Source organism: Setaria italica, chromosome I, assembly GCF_000263155.2.
Source record: "Setaria italica strain Yugu1 chromosome I, Setaria_italica_v2.0, whole genome shotgun sequence".
Classification (NCBI taxonomy): domain Eukaryota; kingdom Viridiplantae; phylum Streptophyta; class Magnoliopsida; order Poales; family Poaceae; genus Setaria; species Setaria italica.
In genome coordinates, this window is record NC_028450.1 from 23,899,542 (window position 1) to 23,910,941 (window position 11,400).

The following is an 11,400-nucleotide window of genomic DNA, read 5'->3' on the forward strand; positions in this document are numbered from 1 at the left end:
ATAGGTAAGGGCAGGGCAAAAGACGACCGAGCTGAGCTCTTCTAGGTATGAACGAGGAGCATGCTCATATCAGATGGACATGGACCAAAACATGTCTGGAAGTAATCGCTCACAAAGGAAGTGAAATATATGCCTGCAAATTCCTTACATTTCTACCTATTGTTCCCACTCTCCCTATAAACTAGACACTAGAAATCACTGCACAAAAAACAAATCGTCCCTTAAAAAAGGGACACCTAAAAACTGTGAATTACAGTCTTTTTAGGACAAATAATAGGACAAAAGGGGGAAATTTGAAGCCCGAGTGAGAGTTTGCCAAAGCCTTACATTACCATCCCTCCATCAATGGTAAGGACCTGCACATGACACAACAGGGCAAAGGAGTTCGGTAAGAAGAATTCAAAGTTCAAAGAACCAAGAAAATAAAACATGCACACTAACTGCAACCAGACCTGTCCAGTGATGTAGCTTGCAGCAGGGCTGAGGGCTAAGAATTCCACCAGACCTGCTACATCCTCTGGCCGCCCATATCGCCCTGAATTTTTTTTTGTGCAGTCATTAGTGGCTTAGTGCCAGGATAGTGATATAAAGAGGCAATATCTCAATCTATTTCCAACATTCACAAAAATGCTATCCAACTCATCCACATTTAAATTAGGCAATTAAGAATATTTGGTTGCAGCTGAGGATACCAGTGCCAAAGTAACTGCATACCTAAGGGAATATTTGACAGAATTTTCTTCTCAAGCTCTTCTCCAAGTTCGGCAGTCATATCTGATGCAATAAATCCAGGAGCAATAACATTCGCCTGAACAGAAATGTCCAGAAAACAGAAATATTTCAGCAACTGGAAAACTGAATTAAAGCTTTGAGTTGATGAATCAAAAGACATGCTCACATTAATATTTCTGCTAGCATATTCCCTAGCAACTGTTTTTGTGAACCCAATGACTCCAGCCTTTGCAGCAGCGTAATTAGCTTGTCCAGCATTACCAGTTAGACCAACAACTGATGCTATGTTAATAATTCTTCCCTGTATTGTGGTGTGAAAATGAGAGGCTGGTATAAGTAAAATATATGCATTAATAGCGGAAAACAGAAAGGGCATATCAATTTGATGAAGAACATATCATACCTTCTTTTTCTTCATCATTACTTTTGTTGCAGCCTGCAAAGAATATGTTGCAATGAGACTGGACAAAATAATTGTGGTAGCAAAATGGGGAGAGAAGGGGGCTAAGTACCTGCGTGCAAAGGAAAACGCCTGTAAGATTCAGATCAATTACATCTTGCCACTGTGATTTCTTCATTCTCATCAACAATGTGTCCCTTGTGATTCCTGGAATAAGTTTTGTATTCAAATTGTTGGAAGTGAAACAAATTGGAACAGTTACAAAAAGGTAAAAAGCATTCGTCAGTACCTGCATTATTTACCAGTACATCAATAGTTCCCCATGTGTCAACTGCCTGGAAGATTTACACATGCATCTCTGTCAGAATTGAAAAGGAGAACTGAAGTAAAAATTAGCAAATTGGTTACTCATAAGTTAACTCAACTTACTGTTTTTATCATAGTTTCAACGTCAGCTTCTTTGGAAACATCTCCTCCAAAGGTAATGGCCTGGCCTCCAGATGCTTCAATCTGTAAAATAGAGGAATATAAGTATCTGCTTGGATACAGTTCCAACAGAATAAGACAAGACATGAACAACAAAGGCAAAATATGGGATGATTTTTTTTCTTGGTGAAAAATATAATCGACACTCATATATCGGATGATTTTTTTTTCTTGGTGAAAAGCTTTTACTGATATGCTCAGAGAAAAATACAAAAGGTACTTCCGTATGAACAAGTAAACTTCAATCAGAATCCACCAACTTCGAGTGGTTCAGAAGAAACTTAGCAAGAAATATGATTTTTATCAATCACAATATATGGTTAATTTAGATGGTAGCCTGACAAAATTTAACTTAAGCACAGCATCACGTATTCACGTTATTGCTCTTTCAATCTGTTTTCCCATTTTATTATTGTCTTCTCAGGTAAAAAGTATTTATGTACGAGGCCACTTGCCATTGAGCTTACCTCTTTGGAGACTTCTTCAGCCTCCTTTGAAGATCGGGCATAGTTCACCAAGACCTGCGTTTTTGTATAACTCCGAAAATTAAACTTTTTATCCATAATGCAAAATGAATTCATATTGATAATCTTGCAGCCTGCCCTTGCAGTTGCAAACTGGCAATTGTGGAATCAGATGAGCTTAGTCTACTTATATAAAGTTTACTAAGAGAAGCACCATATGCATTTGATAGAATTTCTATAGATGTATGAGCAGATTACTTAAACTGCTAACCTTGCAACCTGCTTTTCCAAGAGCTAATGCAGTGGCTTTTCCGATTCCCCTTGAAGCACCAGTAACAATAACGACAGGAGCTTCCAACTTTGTAGCATCTTGTACAGCAGCTTGCTCAACAGCCGCAACATGAGTTCTTACACCTGCAAATACCATTTACTTAGTAAAACAAAAGAATGTAACAATTATTTTGTTGGCTCACAAAAGGAGTTAAAATGGTGTTGTGGTCAAACTACAGTTTTCTTTAAGAATCAGAGATAGACCTAGTGGTAAGCAACTTTGCAACTAACAACTAGTGACAAGCTCAAAAACCAAGCTCTTTAGCAATGAAAACAAAAAATGGCCACAACCACGCCCCAACCTTTCCAGACCGAGGATTAGAGATTAGTTTTTCCAGCAGTTGAAAAGTTGACAAGACAGTAAACATAAAACCACACAATTTCTGCGCATGCGCGCAGCCTATTTTCGGCAAATTGCAATTGCCTGGGAAGCACGGGTTCCCACCACAGGGTTCAGATAAGCATCAATCGCCCACCCAAATTTCCAATACAGCACCTTAAGTAAAACTGGATCGCTAGCATTTCGATATTAATTGGCCGCAACCTTTAGAACGAGAACCTAAAACCGCACCAAATCCAACTATCGAAGCATATGTTACTAGCACCACGCCACAGAGCACAGGTGTGGTCAGCAAGCCGTACCGGAGAGCGCGACTGCGCGGGTGCTGGGGCCGGACCGGAGCGCGGGGGCGGCGAAGCTGACGAGGCCCCGGCGCGCCGGCGACGGGGAGAGGGCCGCGGGGGAGGCGAGCGCCGCGGCCGCGGCGGAGGCCATGAGGGATCGGAGTCGGAGGGGGGAGGCGACGGTGCGGATGGAGAGGAGGCGGGGCGCCAGTGAGATAGCCGTTTTTAGAGGATGGCGTTGGGGTTTGGCAGGTTTGGTGTGCCTGCGTGTAGTTCGCTTTGGAAGCTCCGACGGCGACCGGGGCGATGGATGGCTTCGGGCGGAGGCGACGAGGATGGATGGAGGATACAGATTCTCAGGGCAAAAAAGAGAGCGATTGCCTACAAGATGCAGAAAATTCTCCTATTTGCATGGTGGAGTTCTGTCATAATATTGTCGTACGTGATAAGAAGTTTCTATTTATTGTTTACCAGTAAAGTGCACGTGGCACGCACGTGTTTTAACAAAAAAATCATTGAACATATATTTTATATTCATAAAACACACATAATAATAACAATTTGTTTATTCGACATCTTTCCGAGCGTCCCTTGCACATAAACAAAGTAAAAAAATGGGGGCAAAACAGATTACCACGGCTATTATAACCTGCAAATATCTACTGTATAGTGGTATGTAAGTACACATAATTTAATATTTTTAGTCAGAGAAATAAGTTGATTATATTAAAAGAAAACAGAACCGGATCCAATCAGTGCATGATAGTTTTTTTACGAGGAACTCAGAATGTGGACTAATATTCAAGTGTATTGCTTTGCACTTGTCGTATCTATTCTATCAGGCTCCCGCGTTGCTTTCAGGCGACACGGGTGGTGAGCCTACTGCGCCGCCACCCACCCACCTTGCACCCTCCTTCCCCTCACCGTCGTCGAAAGCCCGTGCAGCCGCGAGGACAGCGCGACGGGGCCCTTCGCTGTTAGGCCTCGTGAGGAAGAGCATTCCCCTCTCTCCCGTGCTTGCGACTATTAGTGGATGGAGTAGCTAGCGGTGTGGCGGGCCAGATCCACATTGGGGGAGGACGGATCCGGCGTGCCGGCGTTCGAATCTGGCCAACTTGGCCCTCCGCGATGGTAGCAGCTTGGTGCGCCTGGAGCAGCCCCCGCTTGGTGGAGTGTGGAGCAAGCAGGTGCCCAAGCGATGGGCATGAGAGGGTGTGAAGGAGATCATGCAGTGGCGCTAGGTGATGAGGTGGCCCATAGCCAGCGGCGCGGGCAAGAGGCGGCACGGAGGCGTGCAGATCTACGGCGGTAACGACATGGTGCCAGGAGGTAAGGTGATGGCTCGAGGTGAGGTGTTTGTGGAAGGGCTTCAACGAGTCGGGTGGCACGTGGAGGTGGCCACCTTCAACAAGGCAGCGGCTGCAACTCGTGGCGCTCGCCAGGAGGATGCCCGCGGCGTGCGTGGGGTTGTTGCATGCAGTGGGCGTGATAGGGATGTCTGTGGCGCATGCTGCGGTGTCAGTGACGGTGGGGACGCTTGCGGTACGTCCATGGCGGCCGACGATGGGAGAGGTCACGGAAGCGCGACGATAGGAGCATTTTTGGTGTTTTTTCATAATATTGTTAAGAAACTTTAAAATATTTTTTTAAAAAAATTGTCTTATTTCTTAGAAACACATTACTTACATGAGCACTCATATATTTGCACATGAATATCGAAGGAAGATTTCTGTTACGAATTCTAAGAATGGTGAAGTCGCCTCTAATATCAAAGACAAAACTTCCAACAAAAGTTATAATAATCTTTCCATAATGACCACTGTCGACAAATGACGAATGCGTCGCTTACCACATCTCAAATTTATTGGTAACTCAAACTCAATTATCCACTTATCAAATGAGCCTAAGTCCAATCATTAAAAAGGTACATGTCAAACAAACAAGTACCACTAAACAATATAGTTATATAACTCGAGATCGTAGGCAAGTAAACACTCATAATGTTTAAAAGTTAGATTGAAATTTCACAAACTTCGTGAAAATTTCTATCTTTTCGGCTATGATCGAAATTACTCGTTCCTATCATTCCGGTGATGATTTATATTGTTTGCCTGAAATCCGGTCTGTTCATTGAAAGATATATACACTTTTAACTTTTTTAATCCAAATATCTTGTGAAAATTCACGAATTTAGTGTTTTTGTTGAGACTAGGAAAAAAAATTGAAAACAAAATCCCAGTCATCGCCTCAAGCTAAATAGTTTGGTGTCTATCTGTAGATAGTCTTATAATATTTATGAAACTTAGTTATAAGATAATAAGTACATGTTTGACAAATTTACACATGCCACTTGCATGTTACAGCATTAATAATGTTAAGTCTTTGCTTATTCTTTTTTTTTGCAGTATCATATCCCATTTGGCCTACAGCTTGCAATTACACCACCCTATTCCTTTCGATTGATTCATCCACTCCAATGTAGAGCACCGGAGAATTTGCTTCAGGATGATGAGTTCTTGAGAACCCACTCCACCAAGGTGGCAACTCCGAACCCCGTAGCCGCCTGCTTCTTGTGACTCCACACTGTCCCGGCTATGTCGATGTGCATCCACTGGACTTTCTCATCAACAAACTGCAACAACCAGAAAATAGATGCGCATCACTAATTGGCTGCTCTGAAATTTTAATGTCAGAGTGAGCCTAGCTAGAACAAAGAATATCGTCACCCTGTAGAACTCAAGTAAACTGAATAACTAAAATTATATGAAGAACAACATATTTTCGTATAAATGTAGTGGTTGAGTAAGGGTATTTGTGGAATGTAAATTGACGGTCGACCTCCTTATAAAAGGGGTTCCACCCTCACTGTGCAAAGGGATCGTATTTTTGAGAAATAAAGCACCTTGAAGGCTCTGTCCGTTTCTTTAAGTGTCCGATCATCAGTATTGCTCTAAACCAACATTCAGCAGCGCTGAAATTCCATTCAAGGTAGTACGTGTTCGTGCAATTAAACCATAAGTAGCAATGTGTCGCTGTACCTGTTTGAGGAACAATGCGGCGGTGATAGCACCGCCCTTGGGCTGCATAGGGCCGGTGTTGAGCATATCAGCGATGCTGGACTTCATGTCCTCCCAGTAGCTCTCTTCCATCGGCAGCCTCCAGAACTTCTCCCCAGAGACCTCAGAGGCGGCCACAAATTCCTCGGCTAGCTCATCGTTTGGTGTGAAAATCCCTGTGTGTGTGTGTGTGGAAGCTGTTAATTTCCCTTGTCTAGCGTATGCAAGACAGCAAAAAGGTCAGTCTAATATCGCATTATTGTGGACATATATTGACTTATATTTGGCGGAGAAGAACACATGCATGGTCAAGATTAGTTTACCAGCAATGCTAGGCCCAAGTGCAACACGCATGGCACCAGTTAGTGTTGCCAGGTCAATAATCTGCAATAATGTGTTTGCAATGAGTCAGGATTACAATGACACAGAACACACACATATAGCAACAGGCATGATTCATAGAAGAAAACCCAAATGATAACTATACAAATTAAACACACCATGTCATGGGCACAAAAACAACTCATTACCTTGTCAACACCTTGATTACAAGCATAGACCAAAGCGTCAGCAAGTGTAAGCCTTCCCTCTGCATCAGTGTTGTCTACCTAAAGAACAATGTATATTTACATTTCAAGACAAATGCTACAAACCAGGAAAAAAAGATCAATGGACCATAGAAACTTGGTATCATCTTCCGAACAATCGCTATCACTGTCATATTATTCTCTTGGATCATGTGAATTCTGATATTTTAATTTGAAACACATTACAGGAAACATATATACCTCGATTGTCTTCCCGTTAGAAGCAGTCACGATGTCACCGGGTCTCATTCCTGTGCCACTAATCATATTTTCACAGGCCGCAGCTATAAAATGGACCTGTCAGAAGGGATTGAAATCTTTAGCAAACACGCCAAAAACATAGAGGTTAATCATATTAGTGCAATTGAATTTGAAGGACCTCTACTCCAAGAGGCTTGATCTGTCCCAAGGCTTTTGCTGCACCAAACACAGCAGCAGAGCCTCCCATGTCCCATTTCATAAGCTCAATTCTGGCGACTGGTACGGCCTTAATGTTGTAGCCACCACTGGAGCCACAGGTGGATCATGTATGAGAAGCACTAAATTTCGAAGGAATCTGTCATCATGCATTACAACAATCCACTGTTGAAAGTAGTGCTACAAACCTGTCAAAAGTTAGACCTTTCCCAACAATAGCCAGCTTTCTCTTGACGTTACCACCGGTGGGTTTGTAACATAGGTGGATGAAGCGAGGAGGGTTTGCAGCTGCTGCGGCAACCGCCAAGTAGGCGCCCATCCTCAACTCCCTGCATTTCTCCGCATCTAAAATTGTAGCCGTGAGTACATCGCTGTATGTCGAGGCGATCTTCAACGCCTCTTGGGCGAGAGCAGCTGAAATGGTTAAGGAATAAGGACAAATGAGGACTCTGAAAAGCAAGTAAATATCACCACAGAGGACGGACGACCGACCCTTGCTCAATGTTAAGCTGGAAATCATGGCCAGGTACTGTACTGACCAGGGGTAAGGACATTGGCAGGAGAGTTCACAAGGTCCCTTCCAAGTGTGACACCCGAGGAAACATGATTAGCATGCTTCAGTTTCTGATCCACCTCCGGACCAGTGCCGAGTCCAATGAGGTCTACTTGTTTCAGAAGCACCTTCTTGCATTCAGACTTGAATCTGCTGTCTTCGTGCAATCCCAGCACAGTTCCTGCATCCAGCTCAAACAGGCAGAGAAATTAATTCCACTTCCAGCAGCATCAAGCTAGTACATTCCATGTCCATCATTACATTCCTGGAGCACTGATCAAAGTACCTGAAGCGATCGCTGCAGCGGCATTCAGCTTGAGCTCTTCCTGGATCACACAGGGCGAGGCAAGAACGATGGCGGCGCTGGTAGCATGGGCGGCCTTGGCGACGGACGCGACGGACTCACCGAGGCCCTGCAGGCAACCGGCGTTGCGGGCGACAAAGCCGATCAGAGCCACCCTCTTGAACCCGTGCCCCTGGACGCGGAGCACCACCGACTGGCCGGGGTTGCCGGTGAAATCCTCCTCCGCCGCAGCGGCCGACAGGAGGCCGCCGAGCTCCCCGTCGAGCCTCTTCAGCACGGCGTTCTCGAACTTGGAGTCTGGGGCTCTGGACTGCAGATCCTTCTCGGTGACCGCAACGGCGAGCATGTCACCGTTCCAGTCGGAGAATTCGATGTCCTTAGCGGTGAAAGAAACCTACAATACAAGAACGCAAGAACAAGAGGAGGCCGCAGGTTGAGCTTACTGAATTCGCAGGAAGCAATTCGGTAGAAAAAAAAATGACCTCCTCGATCTAGCCGAGCAGTTCACTGATTAACGTTCCAACAGCAAGCAGGTAACCCCCGATCAATTCAACTTTTGTTACAACTACTATTACTGCTGGACAGCACACAGCAGCACGGTGGTGTGTGCTGAATTAAGCAGCCGACCGAATCTCGAATGGAATCCGCGGGGAATTCAAAGCGTTAGATCACAGGAATGAACAAGCGGGTCCTCTGTCATCACAGAAGAAGCAGGCGCACCTGAGGAGGGTCGACGGCGTTGGGCCTGGTGAGGCCGAGGGCGGGTGCGGCAGCGGTGGCGTCACCCATCGTCGGAGCGAGCGGGCAGGAGAGGGCGCGTGTGTCGGATCGTGTCAGGGGGCGTGCACTCCGGCTTAGTAGGGGCGGCGAAGACGACGAACCGTTCCTGCTGGTGCTCAGTGTGGACTTCCACTCGCTACAAGACGGGGGCGAGGCCTTCAATTTCTTCGGTTTAGGAAAAAAAAATTGGCGCGGGAGGCATGGCAAATCCGTTTCCGTCGGGCGGGCAAATCCGTTCAACGTCGGGGGCCCGCAACGATGGTAAAGTTTCCGTTGCAGACCTCAGAACCGAGCTACGAGTGCGTACGTTCTTTACAAGTTTTTCCAAGAAAAAAAACGGTGTGTTGTTTACAGTAGTTTCTTCAACGAACGGCAACTACCGATTGCGTCAGACTGAAGTAGTAGCATAGAAGTGAGAAGTCGTCGAGGGAAAATGAAATGAAATAAGGGCCATGGAACGGAATGGAATATGAACGATGTTGAGGTTTGACCGGCCTCGCTTTGGCCAGCTCAATTCGCCCGCGTCCCCATCTACCGCGCAGACCACGTGCACAGCGCACCACCCATCGATCCCTCTCGCATCTGCATGATGACTTGTGACTTGATGAGCCATGCGTGGCCTATTGCCGTACATAAAACCACTAGGAGTCAGCGTTCCTCGCTCCTCCTTGCACAAAATAAAATGCATTTGGAGGCAGCGACCGCCGGCAATCAGCTGGCATGCGGCGGCGCCATGGCCGCGCTTGCCCTCCTGCTCTGCTCCTTCATCTACACCGCCTGGCTCTCGCCGGCGGCCACCAGGCGCCGCCTCCGCCAGGCCGGCTTCGACGGGCCCAGGCCCTCCTTCCCTTTGGGAAACCTGCGCGAGATCACGGCCACGCTGGCAGCCACCGACGGCAAGAGCACCAGCAGCGTGCTGGTGCTGCGCTCCTCCAACATCCACGCCGCCGTGTTCCCCTACTTCGCGCGCTGGCGCCAGGCCTTCGGCAAGGTCTTCGTCTACTGGCTGGGCACAGAGCCCTTCCTGTACGTGGCTGACCCGGAGTTCCTCAAGACCGCCACCGCCGGCGCGCTCGGCAGGCGCTGGGGGAAGGCGGAAGTCTTCCGCCGCGACCGGATGCCCTTGTTCGGCTTGGGGCTCGTCATGGCCGACGGCGAAGAGTGGGCACGCCACCGGAACATCATCGCGCCGGCATTCTCTGCAACAAACCTCAGCGTACTATACATACGTCTTGACTTTCCTTTCTGCTTCTGATGAATTGGATATTATTCTGCAGGTTTCTTCTTGTTGGGTTAGTTGGGTGGGCACGCACTGAATCTTATTGGGTTTGCGTTGATTGCAGGATATGGTCGGGCTGATGCAGGAGACCACCGCCAAGATGCTCGCGCGGTGGAGCGACGCGGTGGCGGCCGGCCAGAGCGTCGTCGACGTGGAGAAGGACGTGGTCCGGAACGCGGCCGAGATCATAGCCAAGGCCAGCTTCGGCGTCTCCGACGACGACGAGGCCGGAGCGGCGGTGTTCCGCAAGCTGCAGGCCTTGCAGGCGACGCTGTTCCAGTCCAACCGCCTGGTGGGCGTGCCGCTGGCGCGGCTGCTGCACGCGCGCAAGACGTACGTGGCGCGCATTCTCGGGCGGGAGATCGACGCGCTGCTCATGGCGATCATCGACGCGCGCCGGCGGCAGCAGGGGGCTGGCAGAAGCAGGAAGGACCTGCTGTCGCTGCTGCTGACCGGGGCCGGCGCCGGCGACGTGAGCGAGTCGAGCGCCGGCGCGGAGGAGCGGCGGCTGACAACGCGGGAGCTGGTGGACGAGTGCAAGACCTTCTTCTTCGGCGGGCACGAGACGACGGGGCTGGCTCTGTCGTGGACGCTGCTGATGCTGGCGGCGCACCCGGAGTGGCAGGCGGCGCTGCGGGAGGAGGTGGCGCGGGAGGTGGACGACGAGCGGGCGCTGGACGCCGCTGCTCTCGGGCGGCTGACGAAGATGGGCTGGGTGATGAGCGAGGTGCTGCGGCTGTACCCGCCGGCGCCCAACATGCAGCGGCAGGCGCTGGAGGACGTCGTCGTGGCGGCGGCGGCGGAGGACAAGCCGCTGGGCGGCGGCGCCGTCGTTATCCCGCGGGGCACCAACATGTGGGTGGACGTGGTGGCGATGCACCGTGACGCGGCGCTGTGGGGCGACGACGCACACGAGTTCCGGCCCGAGCGGTTCGCGCGGGACCCCGTGCAAGGCGGGTGCCGGCACCGCATGGGGTTCCTGCCCTTCGGCTTCGGCGGGCGCATCTGCGTGGGCCGCAACTTCACGGCCATGGAGTACAGGGTGGTGCTGGCCATGCTGCTGCGCCGCTTCCAGGTGTCGCTGGCGCCCGAGTACCGGCACGCGCCCAGGTTCATGCTCTCGCTCAGGCCCTCTGCCGGCATCCAGCTCCGCCTCACGCCGCTCTAGCCTAAATGTGTGCTCCATCGCTCCATGAAATTAGATGCCTTTGATGGACCTTGAGCCTATATCCCGTTTTTCTTACTTATCGTTGTATTGCAAAGTTATTACCTTAAAATGTAAGGTGATAATACATTACCTTGATCTAAATTTTCGTCTGACCGGTTGCATCAAGGTGATAAACCTATCAAGACTGCATGCAAATAAATATGAGACTATATGATGGTGT

The 11,400-nt window shown here is 48.8% G+C and overlaps 3 protein-coding genes across 3 annotated transcripts; 1 reads left to right on the plus strand and 2 right to left on the minus strand.

Moving 5' to 3' along the window:
- Positions 1 to 48: 48 nt before the first annotated feature.
- LOC101768031 (3-oxoacyl-[acyl-carrier-protein] reductase 4) lies at positions 49 to 3,398 on the minus strand. The gene is made up of 11 exons (XM_004952478.3): positions 3,055 to 3,398; positions 2,354 to 2,496; positions 2,086 to 2,139; positions 1,562 to 1,642; positions 1,422 to 1,467; positions 1,245 to 1,339; positions 1,136 to 1,168; positions 899 to 1,033; positions 715 to 808; positions 453 to 535; positions 49 to 356 (listed from the first exon to the last, which is right to left on the minus strand). The coding sequence occupies exons 1-11, from the start codon at positions 3,185 to 3,187 to the stop codon at positions 324 to 326; spliced, it is 930 nt and encodes a 309-aa protein (XP_004952535.1). The 5' UTR covers positions 3,188 to 3,398; the 3' UTR covers positions 49 to 323.
- A 1,907-nt stretch (positions 3,399 to 5,305) lies between these two features.
- LOC101768704 (leucine aminopeptidase 2, chloroplastic) lies at positions 5,306 to 8,854 on the minus strand. Its single transcript, XM_012847331.2, has 10 exons — positions 8,674 to 8,854; positions 7,936 to 8,347; positions 7,636 to 7,830; positions 7,285 to 7,510; positions 7,059 to 7,185; positions 6,881 to 6,976; positions 6,623 to 6,700; positions 6,416 to 6,476; positions 6,075 to 6,268; positions 5,306 to 5,668 (listed from the first exon to the last, which is right to left on the minus strand). The coding sequence occupies exons 1-10, from the start codon at positions 8,740 to 8,742 to the stop codon at positions 5,537 to 5,539; spliced, it is 1,590 nt and encodes a 529-aa protein (XP_012702785.1). The 5' UTR covers positions 8,743 to 8,854; the 3' UTR covers positions 5,306 to 5,536.
- A 532-nt stretch (positions 8,855 to 9,386) lies between these two features.
- Positions 9,387 to 11,400, plus strand: LOC101774377 (cytokinin hydroxylase). Its single transcript, XM_004954886.2, has 2 exons — positions 9,387 to 9,949; positions 10,077 to 11,400. Exons 1-2 carry the CDS (start codon positions 9,416 to 9,418, stop codon positions 11,178 to 11,180), a joined length of 1,638 nt encoding a protein of 545 aa, XP_004954943.2. The 5' UTR covers positions 9,387 to 9,415; the 3' UTR covers positions 11,181 to 11,400.

Bases quoted from the DNA above. Each gene is read 5' to 3' on its own strand.
- LOC101768031 (XM_004952478.3), bottom strand. From the start codon at position 3,187: ATGGCCTCCGCCGCGGCCGCGGCGCTCGCCTCCCCCGCGGCCCTCTCC. The intron at 2,497-3,054 runs GTACGGCTTGCT...TGGTATTTGCAG, and splicing joins CCGCGCAGTCGCGCTCTCCG to GTGTAAGAACTCATGTTGCG. The intron at 1,643-2,085 runs GTAAGCTCAATG...TCTATTTTACAG, and splicing joins CTGAAGAAGTCTCCAAAGAG to ATTGAAGCATCTGGAGGCCA.
- LOC101774377 (XM_004954886.2), top strand. From the start codon at position 9,416: ATGCATTTGGAGGCAGCGACCGCCGGCAATCAGCTGGCATGCGGCGGC. The intron at 9,950-10,076 runs GTACTATACATA...CGTTGATTGCAG, and splicing joins TCTCTGCAACAAACCTCAGC to GATATGGTCGGGCTGATGCA.
- LOC101768704 (XM_012847331.2), bottom strand. From the start codon at position 8,742: ATGGGTGACGCCACCGCTGCCGCACCCGCCCTCGGCCTCACCAGGCCC. The intron at 7,511-7,635 runs GTCAGTACAGTA...TAACCATTTCAG, and splicing joins TGCCAATGTCCTTACCCCTG to CTGCTCTCGCCCAAGAGGCG. The intron at 6,701-6,880 runs GTATATATGTTT...ATTGTTCTTTAG, and splicing joins CTAACGGGAAGACAATCGAG to GTAGACAACACTGATGCAGA.